We start from the raw sequence: 20,275 nt of genomic DNA, 5'->3' as shown, positions 1-20,275 counted from the left end.
TCAGTGCCTCCCGCTCCCTCCCCACACCTCCGGATCAGCTGTTTTGTGGCATGTAGGAGGCTCTGGGGGAGGAGCAAAGGCAGGCTCAGGGGAGGGGGCGGGGGCAGGGCCTGTGGCGGAGCCAGGGGTTGAGCAGTGAGTACCCCCTGGCACATTGGAAAGTTGGAGCCAGTATCTTCAGCCCAGGAGTCGGTGCCTATCCAAGGAGCTGCATATGAACTTCTGAAGAGCTGCATGTGGCTCCGGAGCCACAAATTGGCTACCCCGGTCTACATTTTAGGTCCTTTTGCAGAGCCAGAGACTCTTTAGAGAGATTTAGGCCCTATCTATGCCCCCAAGTTGCACTGATTCAACTAAATTGGTGAAGAAACTGATGTAGTTAAATGAGGTTCTAATCCTGGCTCTGCTGGGTGACCTTGGGCAAATCACTTCACCTTTCTGAGCCTAAGTTTCCCCATCTGAAAAATGGAGATGATATTCCCCTCCACCCCTTTTGTAGGTGCTTGGAGATCTACTGAGGAAAAGCACTAGGTAGGAGTTGGTGGTGGTCAGTGCAATCTGCTGGTGTGCACACTCATAAAAGGCTCTGCAGTTAGTTCCTCACTGATTTGAAGCTAACTCTCTATATAAGGTGCTGTTGAGCCCATTTATGAAAATGCAGCCCCCTGCTATGCACAATTTGACCACATCAGTTTGTGTCCCAGATGAGTTAGATTGGTGCAATTTTTGGATGTAAACAGGCCTTAATAGTGCTTTCTCCTTATTTCCCCCTCCCCCAAACAAAAAAACCTTTAGGGAAATTAAATGCAAAAAACCTTGTGCTAATGCATTATTGAGCTTGAGAAATCAAGTATGTGGAGTCCACAAATGACAGAACTTACACAGCAATGTTAACTTGGCCACACTTAAAAGCGGTTAGGCTGTAGCTCTGGCTGCAGAAATGTCTTTCTCAGACCCAGGGAGTGAGGTTTAGTTTATTTATTTTATCAATTGAATATAATTGGTCTTGCATGCATTTTTAAAAAAATATTGTAACTAGAAAGGCTCATGGCTCCAGAGCCTGACTGCAAGTCTCCCCAGAACTATTATGATTTGGGATCTTGATGCAGATGCTTTAATCATGGGAGAGATTTCTGAGTGTGCCCCTATCACAGGCTCTCCCACTTTTATGCCTGCACTCTGTGTTTAGGCTGGTTTAATAAAGAGTGTTCACTCCCTCTTTTGTTGAATCACCCCAGTGTCTTTATTTACAGTGCTCGTGCAGTGCCCAGATCCCCCAACAGTTAGTGCCCCGCAGACCCTCCCCAAGGTCTTCTGGCCCTTGAGGCTTCCTTATTGGTAAGGAGACAGAGATACTGCCCTCCTGTCTCCTCCCAGGCTAGCCTCCCCACTGAGATTTGCCCAAGGCTTTTACAGCCTTCTCCTGCCTCAGCCCAGCTGTCACTATTTAGCCCAGCAGGTTCGTCTGAGCCAACCCTTGTTAGGGCTTGCAGCTGGGCTCCCTACTGAGTACCTGCATCTCTACCCCTCGTTTTTCTCTTCTGCAGACTAAACAATCCCAGTTCCCTCAGCCTCTCCTCATAAGTCATGTGCTCCAGCCCCCTAATCATTTTTGTTGCCCTCTGCTGGACTCTTTCCATTTTTCCACATCCTTCTTGTAGTATGGGGCCCAAAACTGGTCACAGTACTGCAGATGAGGCCTCACCAATGTCGAATAGAGGGGAATGATCATGTCCTTCGATCTGCTGGCAGTGTTCCTACTTATACAGCCGAAAATCCCATTAGCCTTCTTGGCAACAAGGGCACACTGTTGACCAGGGGTCTCAAACTCAAATGACCATGAGGGCCACATGCCCTACCAGAACAGTGTATTGGGACCTAAGTATAACTGAGCATCCCCCCCTAGATTCTGTAGCTTGCAAAGCTGCAGGCACCCAGGAAAGGCAGAGTTAGAAAACGTTGCTCTAAAGGCCTGATCCAGCTAAGCCACAGTAGCTGGATTTCAGAGTTGTAGCTGTGTTAGTCTGTATCATCAAAAAGAACAAGGAGTACTTATGGCACCTTGGAGACGAACAAATTTATTTGAGCATAACCTTTCGTGGGCTAAAACCCACTTCATTGGATTCATGTAGTAGAATATACACTAGGAAGATATATATGCACAGAGAACATGAAAAAATGGGTGTTGCCATATTAACTATAACGAGAGTAATCAATTTAGATGAGCTATTATCAGCTGGAGGAAAAAACCTTCATTTTGTTCCATATTGCAGCAGAGTGCTTTCCAAAGCCCCCAGCTTTCCTGTTTGATCAGAAGAATGGCGAGTTAAAGGTGTAGGACGTGTAAGAAATGCTTTATGAAATACATCAACTGATGTAAATTGGTGCCCAAAACACCCACTGCAGTTTATCATGGGTTCTGTTCATTATTTTGCTAGTGCCAAAGTGTCCTGTAAAATAAACTCCCTGTTTTCTGAGTCTGTTTTTGTTACAGAGTTCTCACTGATTGGGTTCTTATATTTTGACCAGAAACCTTTGCTGAAAAGTCACAGTCATCTGTATCCTCCAGTTGGGCACATTTTGTGGAATTCCACAGTATATTCACTGATGTGTGTAATACGATAGAGCTAGTAAAACTAACCCTACTAGGGCAGGAAGGCTGCTGAACTGAAGCTGTGGAGGGATTGATACACGATCTCGAGTTGGGCCATTTGTATCTGTTGGGGGGGGGGGTGAGAGAGAGCGAGCCATGAATGCATTAATGGTTCTCTTAACACCGCTGCCCCCTCTGATAGTTTGCCCTCCAATCATACACCTTTGCCCATTCTGTAGCTGCAGAATTGGATTTCTTACACTTTTATATTTTGATGAATAACCCTCCTACTCCCATGTCCTTATGAAACTCTGCAAATACAGTCCTCATGCTTCAACTCATTCACAAGTTATTACCAGTGGAAAGTGCCATTTTCAGCACAAATGCAGTCGCACTGCTTCAGTAAATGGCCCATAACTCTGAGTCTGCTGCTTTCAGGGGAGTGAGACTTCTGGAAGGACAGGGGCTGGCTGGATGAGAGTTTGGCGTGAAGGACTAATGATCTGATCCCTGGTAAATTTCTTCCCCTTCTGAGCTGCTTTCCTGGGAGCTGGTGTCTGGTTTGGCCTAGGCTGACTCCAAAAAACAGGCAGTCGTTGGAGAAGGTATAAATTTATAATAAACCTCTGGAGCACTCAATTAATATTTCAGGAACAAGAAGCTTTTATTTCATCAACAGGATCAACAAGAGGATGGATTTTGTACCCCTCCCCCCTTTCTACTGGACCAAGGGAACCAAGGAGTAGCTCAGGTTTACAGTGGTTCAAACTGCAGCCCCATCCATGCTTGCAGTTGGCGCAGTCACACACAGTGAGACTGTGGTTTCATGAAACAGGCATTTCAGTAGCACGGCTTTTGGCATATCTGCTCAGAGCATCTCCTTGTTGGGCACAGTTGTACCAATGCATGCTGGATTCCTGCGGTGTCTGCTCCAGGGTGCCCAGCACAGTGGCTTGAGCAAGTATTGGGACTGATGGGTAACTTCCAAACTCAAGGTGCTGTGCTGTAGGGTGTAGTAGAATCGGCCAGACTATTGGATCTGCAAAGTTTGTTGGCTTCCTGCATGGACCAAAAAGCAGTTATTGTAAACAGTGGAGGACCTGAGTTAAACCTGTCAGTCCAGAGGTTATAAATAGTGCCTTAAAACCCCCCAGGATAACAGGGGGTGTGCGCTGTGAGCTCAAGGCATTCCAGCCCCAATGGCTTTTCACCCAGTGTACACAGAATCTGTACCTCAATGGGCCTGAGTCTCTTTTCACCTGAGGGACAGGTAAATTATTATCCCTGTTTTGTATGGGGAAATCGAGGTACGTGCAAGCAGAGTGACTTGCCCAGGGTCACATAGGGGAGTCAGTAGCAGAGCTGGGAGCTGAACCCAGGACTTGTGATCTCCAGTCATTGGCTTTAGTGCCCTTTCCCTGATGATGAAGTCTGTATGTTTCTAAAAGACCATGAGGATTTACATTCTATTAAATTCCTTTGCATAAGCACACTACTGCTTTAGAGGAAGGTGGAGCACTTGACTTGGCTGGTGGCTCAGGAGTCAACTCTAGGAGCTTCAGGCCCTGGAGTGCTTTTTAGGGGATGAGGATGGCTCTGGGGATGATGCTGAGGTTGAGAGAGACTCAGTAGGACCTTGCTAGAAAGCCTGGTGCCTCCATCCTTGGTGGATAAAGCAGAGCTGATCTCTGAAGTCAACGGAGATGTGGGGAAGTCTGAGTACAGTGAAGGCAAAGAGTAGCTGGAAATGCAGCTTGTGCAGAGGAAACTCTTCTGGCTCAAGGTGGGCGAGTCACCCATGTATGAAGCAGCGTTTGTGACATCACAATGGGTCCCCTGAGAAGCAGTATGGCATTGTTCAGCTGCTGACCTGGAAGACCGGCTCCTCTTAAGAAATGGGCTCCCCTGTCTGGATCTAGCATGAACAGCTGTATTCAGGCAGCGGTGACTGGCTTCACAGCATGTCCCCAGCACAGCTGGGGACACGGGTTAGGAGGTGAGTTGAGTGTGGAGACTTGAAAGGAAAAAGGAACAGCTCTCTTACATTTGGGTGGTTCTTTCCATGTTGGGCAGCCCTGGCTGTCAGTGCCTACTTCTGACAGGGGCTGGGTGGTTGGATGTCTGGAACAGGCTTGGAAGTGTTGGGATAATGGTCAGACTCTTCCTGCCTATACTGTAATTCACCAGGATTTGATGAGGTCCCCTCTTGGGACCTGTCTCATTTAGACAGCTGTTCTTTTCTCATCAGGTGTTGGGGTCATGGCAGGAAAGGTATAAAATACTTGCCAAACCATGTTTTGTGACATGCTAGCGGTGGGTGAACATGCTGGCATTTCACCCTGAAGACAGGAGAGTTAACTCTGCATTAGATTATAAGTGATGTGAATTTTTAAATCTGTTTTGATGCCTAGGGCATGGCCAAAGTCTGGCCTGCACTTCAGTCCTGACCTCAGGCCGCCTATTTCCAATCTTGGGTGCATATGCAGCTCTGTCAATGCAGCATGGCTTGTTACCTGATTGACAGCATCTTCTGCTTTTACAATCATGGGGCATCTCTCAAGAGAAGAGACTGTCTCTTGGGCATCCTGGGTGGAGCTTTTGTGAAACAGCCATGGGGCCATACTGAAATCCACGTGCCACAGAGCAGTCCATGCTACCATTGTGGAGCAATGTCTGAGATCAGAAATATCAGCAAATGCTGAAGGGTTGTTCTGGGGAAAGGGGAAGTGATTTGTTGCTAGAGGAAAATCAAGCTAGACAGCTTCTGTAAAGAGCTTAGTGCTTTTCTTGTGCTGTCAAGCAGGAGGATTTGGCTGGAATATATTGTGTATTAGAGAATTCTGAGTTTGCACCTTGTTAACAAAACAATTGATTTTTCCACTAGAGAGAACTGAGACAACAGGTTTAAAGGCTTTAGCTCTTTTGGAAGAATTTTCTGTAGAGAAAGGACCTGATTCTGGTGACCCTTGAGCAGCTGTAGATGGTGAATAACTCTGTTTTAGTCAATGCAGTTGCTCTGGGCTAGTACTGAGGTAATGGGGACCATTGCGTTTTCACTCTGATGCTTGGATCTCCTCTCTCTCTCTCTCTCATCACACTGTACCAAGACTCCTTTAACCTGCCAGCAGAGGGCACTTCTAGATGGGGGTGGGACATGGCTAGCACTCTTCACCCAGGAGAAGCCAATATGCATCTGCTCCAAAATGCACATCTGGGTGGCAGCGTGCCAGCCCCTGGCTTGCTCATTTCTCTGCAAAGTGGCGATATAACAAAGCAGTCCCCTACCTCACCTTGTTTCTTGCTCTTTTTGATCTCTGCTCTAGTTAGGCCTCCAGTCTCACTGTGCTGTGAGTACCCAGGGAAGGGCCCTGTCATCTGCCCCTTGCCTGCTGGATGTTGTCACAGAATAGGGATGGCTAGTGCAGGGGTGGATGCTGCCCCTTCAAGAGAGTAAGAGTCCACTTCCTTCTCCCATCTGACCTGTTGGCCTCCTCTTTTTAGAGTAGATGAATGTGGTGGGTTGGGTAGCAAGGGCTGTGTAAGCGTGTGGACTCACTCCTGCAGCGCCTTCTGCTGGTTTCTTCTGGGAATTAGCTCTGTCAGCCTTGGAGCGCCCTCTGCAGGCCGATATCCCACTGCCGTTTGCTGCCCCCCCGTGTCCCTCCCTGGACTCCAGTGCCCCATTATCTGGGGTGCTGCCCCCTGGCCATACACCCCTCAGTCTCAGGGTCTCCCCTCCCCAGGGAACCCCCAGCCCCTATCCCCACCTTGCCTCAGTCATAGCCTGCTGCCAGTCCCCAATTCACCCCTGTGCCCTGGGGCAGACTGTAGTGTCAGCTGCTCATAATAGGCAAGGCTGGGTCTGGACCTGCTGTGTCTCTCTGCAACCCAGTGCCTCTGTGGGGCCTTGGACAAGGTCCTGCAGCCTGGGGAGTTGCCAGCCTGGAACTCCTCAGCCCTGCCTCACTCTGGGCACCCTGAGCTTCCCAGCAGCCAGGCCCCTCCTCTCTCTGAAGGCAGAGAGAGACTCTGCTCCGGGCTTCCCTGGCCTTTATAGGGCCAGCTGGGTCTGTTTGGGGTGTGGCCACAGCTGAGGCTTTTTACCCAATCAGCCCAGCTTTTCCCCCTGCCCCAGCCAGCCAGGGCTCTCTTAAGCCCTTCCAGGTAGGAGTGGGTGACCACCCCGCTACAGGCTGGAAACTCCCCTTGGGGGGGGGGGATCCTTTAGAAGCCCGCCCACTTCCCAGGAACCCAATAGATACAGGCTGGAAACTCCCCTTAGGCTGGGGCGGGGGGGATCCTTTAGAAGCCCGCCCACTTCCCAGGAACCCAATAGATACAGGCTGGAAACAGCTGATGTGCCAGCTGATCTCACACAGCCCTCCCAATGCCCCTCACTTCTGAGCTGCAGGGGGTGGGGACTGCTGTTCCAGGGCCCCCTCTCCCAATCCTGCCAGCGGCCCTCAGTACTATCCGGAAGCTGCTATTCTAATCCTGCACCACTCCCCTAACTCTGCCTCACCAGCAGCCCCCTGGCTTATTCCAGCCCTGGGCCTCTCTCACAAGCATGCCAAAGGTGGTGGTCGGCAAATATTCACTGCCAGCTCAGCTGAGGCCACCAAACTCATCACAGCCGAGAGCTGGTCAGGATGGGAGCCCAGCACTCCAAAGGGGACTGGCTAGTGCTTTCCCCTCTGCACCAGCTAGCCCGAGTCACCTTGCCCCATTTAGTTAAGGGACAGATCAGCAGAGGAACAATTGTAGCTCTGTAATGGGCTCTCCTTTCTCTCCGTCTGTCTCTCCTTGTACATCAGGGAATGCTCCGGACTGCCTCTTGCATGGGGAGGGGGTGGTGCTCAGCTGGAAACTTCCAACTGCAGCGGCCTTCTGACATATCTGTGCCCTTGGAAATTTTATTGGAAGGGAAGTCTCCCTGAGGCAATGCCGCGCAGTTTTCCCTCCAGTCCCATGTCCTGGAGCTTCCACAAGGAGCCTCTTCCCCTTGAGGCAGGTTCAGTCTCATGGTTCCTATTCCTTTGCTGCTATGAATGCCCCACGCTTTCTGCTGGGCCCCATCTGATCTGAGACTCGTATCCCTTTCACTCTCTCCCCCTGCATTGCTTGAAATCTGCCCCTGTGAAGGCTCTGAACAGCAGCTCTCGGACCGCAGTCGTTCATGTACTGCTGCTTTACAGCCGGATTGTGACGCGGGTGGATGGAACTCGAGCTCACACCACCTGCACCTGGCAGATTGGGAATTCAAGGCGGTGCAGCAGTTGAGTTTTCTCTGGCCTGCTCTACACTTAAAAATCGGGCACCCTGAGCGCAGTGGCCGAACCCTCAGCGTAGGGCAGCTAGAATTTTTCTGTCGACCTAGCGACCATCTATCGGAGAGGTGAACTCATGTCATCGAGTGGAATGCACTAAGAGTGACCAGACTGGATCAGACCAATGGCTCATCTAGCCCAGTATCCTGTCTGCCAACAGTGGCCAATGCCAGAGACTTCAAAAGGAATGAACAGACCAGGGTGATTATCAAGTGATACATCCCCTGTTGTCCAGTCCCAGCTTCTGGCAGTCAGAGGCTAGGGACACCCAGAGCATGGGGTTGCTAACAGCCATTGATGCACCTGTCCTTCATGCAAGTTGGGAAGTTGTGTGGTATAACTGAGTCAGCTCGGGGGTGTGACTACCAAGCACCTTCATACCAGTGTAAGTGCATTCGCACGAGGGGTTTGTGTTGGTTAAGCTCTGCGCGTGCAGTTAAAGTGGTACAACTGTCTGGTGTAGGCCAGGCCTTTGCGTGTAGCTTAGTGGTTCCCCAGCTGTTCCATGGGGCCTTCTGTGCATTCTCGACCGTGCCACAGGACATAAGCTCCACCTGCTCACCAGAGCAGTGGCTGGAGCACAGGGTTGGCAGCTGGCTGGTTTTTTTACTGCCTTGCCAGTTACCAATGAAATGTGCTGGTTCCTCGCCCTCCCGCTTCCTTGCAAGCTGTGCATACACATGTCCACGCCAGTGGCCATGGAGCAATTTTGTAAGTGGCGTGTGCCGCTGTGCAGGCTGGACCCTTGGTGCACTGAAACCACGGCGCCTGGGGCTCTGGCTCCAATCAGTGCCAGGGAAGTGGGGTGGATAGACCCGAGGCTCACCAGCAGGGCGGGGTAAGGAGCAGGGACTGAGGTGTGGGAGGCAGGAATTCCTAGGAGGGGATGGTTTGGGGGGGCTCCCTCAAGGGCATGCTCCTGGGAGGGGTGGGAGTAGGAACTCCTGGGCTAGGGGGTCAGGCTGATTGGGGGGGCTGAGAGGGGAAGAGGAGGGTCAGGCTGGGCTGGAGGATGGGAACAGCAGCTGGTTTCTCTGTGACTTGGAGAGCAGGGTAAGCATCGAGGACGACTGGTAGAGTGGGTCAGTGTGTGTACGGGCTGAATCAGAGACAGACAGGGTGGCCCAGGGCAGAGGCACGTAATTAAGATCTTCTCCCTGCAAAGTGCTGATGCCCGCAGCTCCTATTGGAAGCAGCTAGGCAGAACATCCCCCGGTTTGTCTGTGATTTAATGGAGCAGGAATTGGTTCATCTGATCCCCACCTCCCCAACTTAAGCAGATCGGCTTTTGCAATGGGCACTGGGCTTCTGGGCAGCTCAGTCAGTATTACCTGATGCTACTGATGCCCATTCCCCATCCTTCTTGGCTCATGTCATAAGCGAATGGGCATTGCCCACCTGGCCGATGTGAATTTGCTGAGGGCTGCCAGCATGGGGAATACACCATCAGTGAGTTTTTTAGATACATGTTCCCTTTTCTGAGCCAGGCCCCTTGTGATGAAGAGGGGAGTGGACTTGGCTGTAGTGTTCATATAAAGGGAATTGTTTTTTAATTGAGAGGACAGATCTGTTGAGTCCTGTGATTTAGATGGGAGGTCTGCATGGTGTGAGGGATCAGTTCAAATCTTTCCCTGCACCAGTGCCCATGTTCACAGAGTCTATCTAGCAGGCTGCCGTTCTCCTTGAAGCAGTAATGATAATGTATTACAGTGCCAAAGGGTCGCAATGCACTTTGCCAAATGTATAGAAAAAGCTAATTCTGTCCACCACTGAAATGCATCCAGCTCTGGGGTGACAATTCATGGCTGGTTAGCACCCCCCAGCAGTATTACACAATGGTAGAAGGCAGAAGAGAAGAATACCGCCTTCAACCAAAACCGCAGCGGGGACTTCAGGCACAAGAAGCAGAACCTGGGGTAACCCAGAGTGAAGTTTACTTAGGGCATCCGGGCTTCTAGCCCTGTTCTTTCAAGAAGTTCCATAGGCTCCTGTCATGGTACAATTCCCCACTCTGAACCTTAGCGTCCAAGAGATGGGGTACCAGCATGAATTCCTCTAAGCTTGATTACCAGCTTAAAACCTGTAGCGCTGCCACCAACCAGGAATTCCAGTGCCTGGTACACTCTGGTCCCCCCAAAACCTTGCCCGGGGAACCCCAAGACCCAGACCCTCTGGGTCTTAACACAAAGAAGAAAACCCTTTCCCACGTTGCCTCTCCCAGGCTTCTCCTCCCTGGGTTACCTGGAAGATCACTGTGATTCAAACTCCTTGAATCACAAAACAGAGAGGACAATTCACCTTCTCCCTCCTTCTCTTTCCCCCTCCCCAGACTCTCCTGAGAGAGACAGTAATTCTGACACCGAGAGAAATTTAGCCTCTCTCTCCCCCTTTCCTCCTTTCTCCCCACACAATTCCTGGGAAATCCAGACCCAGTCCCCTGGGGTCTCACCAAATAAAAAAAACAATCAGGTTCTTAAACAAGAAACTTAATTAAAGAAATAACAACAGTAAAAAATTATCTTTGTAAATTTAAAATGGAATTAGGTACAGGGTTTTTAGCTATAGGTACTGGGAATACCCTCCCAGCCTAAGTTTCAAGTGCAAATTAAAATTCTTTCAGCAAAAATACAAATTTGTACTCCTTCCAGCCAAATGCACATTCGCAAATAAAGAAACACCTAACTCGCCATCTACCTAGTATTACTATTTGGACTCTATAAGAACCTGTATAGAGGAGATTGGAGAGAACCTGGTTGCACGTCTGGTCCTCTGAGTCCCCAGAGTGAACAACAACCAAATTCTAACAGCACACACACAAAACTCCCTCCCTCCAGATTGAAAGTATCCTGTCTCCTGATTGGTCCTTGTAGGTGACAGCCAGGCTTACTGAACTTGTTAACCCTTTACAGTCAAAGAGATATAAAGTACTTTTGTGCTATTAACTTTTCTTATCTGTTTATGACAGCTCCTGTTCCTAGTTAGGGTCCCTGCATTTATATCCCACTCGTGTCCCCTATCACGCACAAATCTGGGTTCAGTCCTGAGCAGGTGTGGGAAAAGGGCGGTCTACTGCAAAGGTAAAAGTTCTTCTGGGCCTGCAACGGGGTCATGAGATGGGGATGTTTGTGGTTTAGCATCTCGGGGCTGGTAATGGCCCAGCACAGAGCTCAGCTGTGGGCTAGCCTGGGCCCTGTAGTGCAGATGCTGACAGATGTGGGATGCTGCCCCATTTTGGGCACAGGGGGAGCGTTGAGGTGCCTAATCTGTCCATGGCCAGTTTATGATGAGATCCATGTGGATTCTTCTTCTCCTTCCCCCTGCCTGACACTTGATGGTCCCTGACTCTTGTAGCCTCAGCCAAGAGGATGGATACAGCAGCGCAGGCCTCTCCAGTGACATGGCGCAGCCCTGCTCCACAGCGGGGACAGGCTAATTCAGTCTCTGCTGCCCAGTCCATCTGTGGCTTCTGTGCTGAACGTGGCACCAACTGCAGTGGCGTGTTGATGGTGTGGCTGCAGCTACCAGCTTCATTTATGTATGTAAGCTAACAGCTGTCAGGTGGTGGCAGCCCCTATTCCATGTGATCGTGCTGAGCCATCATGTGGATGAGGGGCTGCACTGAGACAAAGCTCACTCCACTCGTGAGCTGCAGCAGGTTTTGCACTCAGTTGTTCCCAGGTGGCAGCTGCGTGTGCTAAGACACCCCTGTGTGTAGCACTGGGCAATAAGGAGCCATTTAATTCCTTGGTGCTGCATGTTTTGGGTCTGTGGTTTGCTTAGCGGTGACTGATCTTTGTAAACCAAATGCCTCCAGGCTGGACATGGCAGGACAGGGAGAGCGCAGACCGTTTGTTTGTCTCAACTCTGGGGGAAGCAAATGAGAAGTCTCTGTGAGGTCAGGAAGCAGAGGGAGGTGGCCACAGGGTTGGGGGAACAACTGGATTTTCACATGCTTGTGTGTTTTACAGGAAGTCAGGGGGCTCCAAAGGGGCCCACCCATGCAGATCAGAGTATGAGATGAGGGTCTGTCAGTCAGTCACTCTCTGCCTGCCTGCCTGCCTGCATGCGCACACATATCTTAGGGGCAAAGACCGTGTCTCCCCATGGGTTTGTACAGCCTGTACCACACTGGCCCTCGTCCTGATTGGGGCAGTTGGCCTCAGCTGCAATACAGAGACTGGTAAGTAAGTGTGTGTGTTTGTTCGGGTTTACAGGTGTGTATCTGTACGTGTAGAGCACACAGATGGAAATAGTGGGTAGAAATAGCTAGAGTGGACTCCAGTAAACTGGAGACTTGCATGAGAGGCTGCTGATCATCTTGTGGTAGCTCAGAGCTGTATGACTCAAGGCAGAAGAAAGGAAAATCAATTTTTATATTTCACCTTGTTATGAACATTTCCCAAAATAACTACAATAAATGCCTGGTAGCGTGATGTGAACCAGAAAGAGATTTTGTGCGGGGTCTCAGAATTAATTTGAGTCTCTGAGAAGGACTTTGTTTTAAATATATATATATATATCCAAGTATTCTCTTGGGGGGTTGGGGAAATCCAGTAGAAGAGATGGCAAAGATCACAGCGCCCCTTCTGGTGGGGGTGGGAGTGGGGGAGACTTGCCCACTCTTGGTTACCTGGGCTCTCCACTTGGGAGTGTTGCTGTTAAGTGGTTGTTGACTTGTCTTCCTGCGCTGGTGAGGACAGCTGTTTTCATTTGCATGTGGCCAGGAGGCTGTGTCTTTTCCCCACTTGTGTGGCTCTCACTACTCTGTTGCATGGGTTTGTTGCCTCAAGACTCAGTTGTGGCAAAATGCTCAACTTGGGCTGTGTTCGGAAAGTGCAGCTGGCGCAGAAGGGGCTGGGCTGCTCGGGAACCAGGGCGCTGTGCCAGGGGCACAGTGGGCCTGGATTGGCTACTTGTAGAGATCTGGGCTGAGTTGAAGGTGTTTGTGCTAACTCCTAAAGCTCTGGGACTGCCTGGCTGAGGGATGAGATCCCTCACTCCCCATGCTGCTCTGCTGCAGCTGAGATCAGTAGGAGCACTTGAGCTGGGAGCCAGAGGCACCTTGGTGTAACAGAGAGGGAGCTGCTGGCTGTCATCCAGTGTGAGAGCCCTCAGGTCTGGATCTTGCTCCTGCTCTGTTTCCCAGAGTAGCCTGAACTTGTCAGCCTTGAGAGCATGCTGCAAAGCTCTTCTTTCCAAGGAGGTGCTATTTAGTGGCCTGGGGTGTAGCTTCCTTTGCTGTAGAACTGCTGGGTTTCTCTTTGCGAGCCCGATCTTGCAGTCAGACCTGCAAAGGTGGACCCTTGTGCTGCACTGATCCCCAGCGGGGGGAAGGAGTCTGCCTCAGTTGACATGATGGCAGGATCAGGGCTGTTTGCTGAGGGCCGGTTGGGCTTGTTTGTCCTAGGGCGACCCGAATCCGGGGCGCCCTCCTGCGGCAGGCCATGGCATGACATAGGCGACATAGCCCAGCCATACAAAGAGCTCAGTCTTTCTCAGTGGCCAATTCCAAAGCCTGCCTGTAGGCGTAGTGTACGTGCAATAACCTGTAAAAACCTCATGCTGAAACCATTCCATTAAGCAGTCTGTCCCTCTCCTCTTTCTGCCTTTGGCTCCAGATCACCTCCTGATTGCTCCCAGAATTGCTTCCTTCCCACAATTCTTCTTCCGTAGCCCCACGTTTGGCCTCCTTCCTACTTGGGGCTCCTACCCCTGCTCAGGGGACATCCCTGCAGGACCATGCCTTGGGCCAGGGCTCAGCTTCCCACAGCCCTCTGCTCCAGCCGTCACAAAGGGGCTTCCTGCAGCATTCCACTCCCCCAGGGGTCCCTTGCCTGCAAGTCCACCTTCCAGCATCAGTCAGGCTCAGCTTCCCTTACAGAGTCTGGTTCTTCCCCTTGTTCCTAGGGGCCTCTGCACGAGCTCCCCTGAAACTTTCCAGGGCACCCCCAGTTCTGGCCAGTCCTCACCAACATCATTCTTCTTCACCTTTCAGTCTTTGCGGTTGTTCCCTGGCCCAGTTCTCCTCTGCTGCTCCTGTGTCTTTCACAGGCAGCTTTCTCCTGCTCTTTCCTGAGTTACCCCAGGTGCCTTCTCTTAATACCCATTTAGGAGGGAGCTGACCAGTCAGGTGTACGGGCCCCGCTCCCCCTTCAAGGATCTCATCCCCTTGACACAGATTGGGGCTTTTCTCTCTGTCTTTTCACAATTTTTCTGTTTAGATTTATAATTTTTCCAGCCCTCAAATCCCTCCTGTAAATGAGGAAAGAGGCAGGAAGTTCCCATTTCAGCCTGATGTGCTGACCTTCGCTGATGCTCTGGGGTATTGGCAGACTCTAAGCTGGAAAGGACATGCTTCTCTGGTGGGTATACATCTAACCCTGCATCCCTGCTAGGGGCGATTGTGTGTTTCTCAGGCAGAAAAAACTACTAGTGCAATGGTAAGGCAGAGAATTTAATCTCCAAGCATACAGCTCCGAGTAAAGGCCTCCCCAGCATTGAGGGAACAGCCAGCTTTGCATAGGCTCAACGTTTTACCAAATGTTTCTGTACTAATAGATTCAACAGTATCTAAACTCACTAGCCGTGCGTCCATCACTTCGTTTCTTTTTCCAATGAAAAGTGGTTTGGGTTTGTTTTTTTGCCGGATTAGGATTTAAGGCTTCCCTTGCAGTGTTACATTGCAAACCCTGTAGCAGTTTCCCTGTGCTACTAGAAAGAGTGTGGGACCAGAAGTGAAACTAGCTAGTGCCACAGTTGAGTAATGGGAACAAAGCAGATACTCACCATTCAGGGTGAAATGTAGATTAGATTTTTAAAATGTGTTCAAGTTTTAATAAGTGCCGTTGTTATGAATTACCAGGGTAAGAACATTTTTGTTTCTTTGAAAAATCTGATTTTTTAACCAGAGTGTCTTTTTCTTCCCCTTGCATGTCTGTCTTAAAACAGAGTCTTCTGTTACATGATCACTGTCAGTCTGTAAATAACCCAGATATTCACCTAAGGTGAATGGGCACAGGTGCAATTTAAACTAATCAAGAGTAAGCTGGAGAAAGGTGCTTTAGAAAAGCCGCTTGGAGGTGTGGCATTAACATACTTCTCAGCCTGTGCTCTGAGATGTGCCCATGCATTTCCCTACAGTTCTAGGCCAAAGCACTGCTCCTGTGGGGTAAGAGTCCAGAGTGCGATTGCATCTGTGTGTTGCCTGGTGCCATGTGATTACTCGGAGAACTGCCCATGGAAGTTCTGCTGACACGTGAAATCTTGGTGTGAAAAGCAAGAGGGTAGGGAAGAAAGTGGGCTCCACTGAGAGCCTGGCATATCCTTGGGGAGTGGGGGTGTTCCTCTGTCTGGGGAGGGACCACAGCCATTGCACAGCATTAGATTGCTGCCTTTCTGCTGCTCCTCAAGTTGTTTGGTAGGAAGCCAGCTTGGTGCTGTGCGCTTGTTGAAATGGGTTGTCAGTGCCAGAGAAACCAGTCCCTAATACACTGGACTCCTGTATGTTCCCGTGCTGTAAGCAAGGTCCCGTCTACATAAGCACGTGAGCACCTTTCTAGCAGGAGCTGTGTGTGTTTGCTACACATTCCCCCTGGCTAGTGCAGAGAGAGCCTCCTAGTCCATCCCCTACTAGAAGCCCATCTGATGGCAGCTGGTTTGAGGCTCCTTTGCACAGAGTTCTAGGCTCTCCTTTGCTCCCCTCCCTATGCTGCGGGTTGGTAACGGTCTTTTCTTCTGCTCTCTTGCAGTCACACCCACTCTTCTGGTTCTATGGCTGCTGTGAGGGAGTGGTCCTGCACCCGCTGCACTTTCCTGAACCCAGTGGGCCAGCGCCAGTGCTCCATCTGCGAGGCCCCCCGCCAGAAGCCAGACCTCAACCACATCCTGCGGCTCAGTGTGGAGGAGCAGAAATGGCCGTGCGCCCGCTGCACCTTCAGGAACTTCCCGGGCAAGGAGGCCTGTGAGGTGTGCGGCTTCATGCCGGAGCCTGGGCCTGGCAGCTCCCCGCTGCCTGTCATCAATGGTGTCCTGCCCAAGCCCGCCGTTCTGGTGGAGCCCAGGGGGATTGCCACCGAGGAGGCATGCAAGGCGGAGAGCAACAGCGAAGAGTCTGGGGGGAAGAGCCCCGATGAGGCGGAGCTGGAGGATGGCTGGGCCTGCCAGCGCTGCACTCTGCACAACACCCCCGTGGCCAACTCCTGCTCCGCTTGTGGGGGGCCACGCAAGCTCTCGCTACCGAAGATCCCCCCAGAGGCGCTGGTAGTCCCTGAAGTCATTGCCCCAGCTGGGTTCCCTGTGGCCCCAGTTACCCCGCAGCCTGGTGTTGCCATAGAAACCCTGGACAGTGACCCTGTTGCCAGCCAGAGCCCAGCGATCATGGAGCAGGACGTTCAGAAGATGCCAACCTTCAGTCCCTTTTCCCCTGGCCTGCAGAACAACCCTGTGCCCAGGAGCCGCAGGGAAGTGCCACCCCAGCTGCAGCCACAGGTGCCTGATGCCTCTCAGCCCACATCTGGGCAGAAGGGGTCTCCACAGGGCCAGGCCAGGGCGCCCCCAGCTGCCCGCTTCCAAGAGCTACTGTCCAACAAGCGGCTGAGCGTGCTGGAGGAGGAGATGGAGGTCAGCCCGTCCCACTGGCAGTGCAGCACCTGTGCCCTGCTCAACTCGGCTGGGTCAAGCAAATGTGAGGCCTGCAGTGCTCTGAAAGGCAGTGACACTATTGACCTGGCGGGGGACTCGGTGCGCTTCACCCCCTGCAGCCCTTCCAGCCCCGACTTCACGACCTGGGCCTGTTCCAAGTGCACCCTAAAGAACCCCACCCTGGCGCAGAAGTGCAAAGCCTGTGGTTGCTCCAAACTGCACGGCTTCCAGGAACATGGGGCGCAGGGCGAGCCAGCCCCCAAGTGTACCGACTGCAGCTCTGACAAAGGGGGTTGTGCCTCTTGTGGCAGCAAGGCCCCATCGGCCCGGAAAATGGCCCGCCTCTTCTCTTCCCAGCCGCCCTTAGTACAGGACAGCCCAAGTCAGTGGTCTTGCCCTGCTTGTACTCTGCTCAATGAACTCAAGGCCAAGCACTGTGCGGCCTGCCACACGCCGCAGCTGTACATGACGCAGCGCAAGGGGGCCAAGCCGCTCAAGAGGCGGGAGAGCATGGATGCGGAGAAGCGGCGGCAGACGGATGAGGGGGAGGCCAAGGCCCTGTGGGAAAACATTGTGAGCTTCTGCCAGGAGGTGAGTGCTTGCCTGGCCCCTTAGTACCCCACAGCTTTACTCTGCCCTCTGTGCCTGTGCTCTTCCGGGCACTCCGCATAGCAGGTGGGGGGAATGAGCTGGTTCTGGGCCGTCGAGCCTGGCACCTCTCTGGCAAGCCCAGGAGATTCTGCTCAACTTAACCTTCCCTTAAAGTTTCTAGCCCTTATGGTTGCAGAGGATACTTTCACAGAGTGACCCATTGCAGTTCTGTTTGCCTGAGTCTGCAGAGAGCCCAAAACAATAGTTCTGAGATGTGTGCACTGCCCAGTTCTACTCAATGTATGTTCACTCTGAAACCTAATGATGTTATAAAGGAACATTATTATTTATTATTTGTATTCTGGTACTGCCTCAGAGACCCAGCTGTGGACCAGGACTCCATTGTGCTAGGTGATGTACAAACAGAATAAAAGTGGTTCTTTCCCCAGAGAACTTATAGTCCAAGAATAAAACAGACAAAAACAGGTGGATGCCGACTGACAGCAATAATATCACCATTGCCAACCCCAAGAATTTAAAAATCCGTGACTTGGGGCCTAAAAAGTCATGATATTGACTTAAAAAAACATGAGGTTTTAAAAATCATTCATTCGGAGCTCTTTATTTGCCTTCTGACTTTTTAACCTTTAGGGTTCTCATTCTTAAGCTTCTGTTTGCAGCCAGGAAGGCTAGGCATTTCTTGATTTGTTTTTGTTTTTAAATGAAAGCTGCAATCCTGCTGTATTCATGTGACTCCCAGGTTTTAGGGCTTTAAGAAAAAAAAGCAAACATGAGATTTGCCGTAAGAGTTGGCCATGCTGCAATGATTTGCTCTGATAGGATGCTTTGATGGCAACCTTCATTCATTGCTTCTACTAAATAAATCTCTAATCTCTCCTGCTTTCCTCACTGTAATGTAGGAACACCTTATGGAGAAAGTATCCAGCTGTTCTGGGCTAGTCGGAGGCACTGTTACCTAGTGGCAAGAACCTTGGACTGGGACATGGGAAACATGGGTGTCACTTCTGGCTCTGCCAGTGGTTTGCTGGGTGACCTTGGGCAAGTCACTTTCCTGCCCAGTGCCTCAGTTTCCACGTCTGTAAAATTGAATAATGATACTGACCTCTGTAAATCACTTTGAGATCTACTGATTTAAAGCGCTATAGAAGACTTAGACATTGTAGCTTTTATTGCGAGTGGATTCTGGGTACCACCGTCCGTTTTGCTGGTGAGGATACTTCCACCTCCATCCTCACTGAGCCCTGCTGGGGTTTTCCCCCTATAGCTCCCCACTGGAGATTATTGACCACCGGAATGCTGACTCTGAATACGAGGCTGTAGAAAATTATGACCTACATTTATTTTTATCGGTGCCCATCTTTGCCAAGGCAGCTGGGTACCTTTACATCCATAAGGCCCTGACTCAGAAAGGTATTTATACATGTGCCCAACTTTAAGCAAGTGATTTTGGAATCATTGGAGCTACTAGCATGTTAAGTGTGTTGCTGAATCAGAGCCTAAAACAGTCGGGTAAAGAATAACTCACCTCATTCCCTGATGGCTAATCCAAGCCTGATCAGACAGAGAGGTCTAGCCCAGTGCCCTGCAGCTCACCAGACCCCAGAGGCACAGCGAACTCCCTCTAGTCAGCTGTGAAGATATTACCCCTGAAGCTTGCAGCTAGATCAACCCAGCTGATTAGAATTCCTGCAACAGGTTGGAGGGAGAAGTTTTAACAGGGTCCTGGGACCTGAAAGAAATGCACCGTGATGGATAATTAATAAAGCAGTAAACCTCTCATCATCTCCAGATTTCCCCCACTGTTTCCTGTTCCTCTCCTCTCGTGTGCTGGGTCTCGATCTGTGCATGAGTGCATAACAGCATGAGAGATTCTGCCTGACTGAATTCATTCCTGCTCTGTGTCTGAATTTAAGAGGAAGTTAAAGAGCTGGATCTGCCTCTGTGTTTGATAGTCTTAAAGCCATGGCTATATTTTGTACAGACCACTGCCAGAGTCTGGACTCCAGACTGGATAGATAGACCATTGCTCTGTTCTGGTGTGGCAGTTCCTATTTGGACTAGTCCCAAGCATCCAAAATATATGGAGTAACCTCTTAAAGCCCATTGATGCTATTTGCATCAGCAGTCTCCTCTGGCCGTTTATTCTGTATGTTAGTAGCCCTCTGAGCGAGGAAGTTCTGCTTGAATTCACTGATGATGGCATTCTGCTTTCATCTGTTTTGCTCGTACATTTCAAAATGTTTCTTAACCAACACGGCCCTGGTTTTATTCCTTTTTAGCCTTGTCCTTCCTCTGTGTTCCAGAACAGAATAAGATTTAATCTCCCCACCTACAGTCTTATTTCTGCCCTGCCCCCTTTGGCACAAAACTCGTTCAGATTCTCCCATTTCTTTTGTCTCTTTGCCTGGCATTGTTTCCCCTTCTCATTTCTCTCTCTACCTTATGCTGTCTAGATCCCCTGATCCTGCATCCCTTCCTCCCTCCCTTTCTGATGGTAACACCTGGCACTAATAAAGCACATTCTATTTTAAAGCACTGCACAGACAGTGGGGCAGATGCTCGGCTGATGCAAATTGTCAGAGCTCCATCAAAGTCAGGGAAGCTGTGACAGTTTACACATCTCGAGAATCTGCCCCATTGGCTAATCCTCACGCCCTCCCCTCTGGCAATCGAGCAAACTGTTATACAAAGGGGGAAACTGAGCAGGAATGTCTTGCCCACAGTCACATCCAGGGTGTGTGGACACAGCAGCTGGAAGGTGTAATTCCTGGTGTGGGCTGACATACACACACCAGCTCTGCTCGAGTACCCTCCTGCCCAATCCTTGGTATGTACTCGGGCGGCTGCCCATGCCACCAGGGCCCACTGCTGCTGTTCAGAGCTAGCCTGTGACTCTCTAGACCAGATCAAGCATCGCATCCAGAAAGGCAGCTGAGTGGGAAGCCGCAGCGAGCATGAAGGAAGGGGTGGTGTCAGAGACCCCGTGCCCTAGACAAATGGTAGCTGCTCCAATCCCGATGGTATGACTCCTGGTCTGGTGATGAGGGTTCTTGAATGAGAGTCAGGAGATGAAGGTTCTGTTCTTGGCTCTGACACCCTCATT

General features: G+C 50.8%; 1 protein-coding gene across 5 annotated transcripts in view; it reads left to right on the top strand.

Annotated features, from left to right (window-relative positions):
* Positions 1–20,275, top strand: part of CAPN15 (calpain 15) — an 88,373-nt gene that overhangs the window by 47,436 nt on the left and 20,662 nt on the right. For all 5 annotated transcript variants that reach the window (XM_032799346.2, XM_032799342.2, XM_075069370.1 and 2 more), the window contains one exon: positions 15,669–17,151. In XM_032799346.2, coding sequence (XP_032655237.1) covers positions 15,691–17,151 — 1,461 coding nt within the window. In that variant the 5' untranslated portion in view covers positions 15,669–15,690. The remainder of the gene's footprint in view (positions 1–15,668; positions 17,152–20,275) is intronic.

The sequence above is a fragment of the Chelonoidis abingdonii genome, chromosome 9 (assembly GCF_003597395.2).
Source record: "Chelonoidis abingdonii isolate Lonesome George chromosome 9, CheloAbing_2.0, whole genome shotgun sequence".
Lineage (NCBI taxonomy): Eukaryota > Metazoa > Chordata > Testudines > Testudinidae > Chelonoidis > Chelonoidis abingdonii.
Note: the sequence above shows the minus strand (reverse complement) of the source record. Positions and strands in the feature narration are given on the sequence as shown.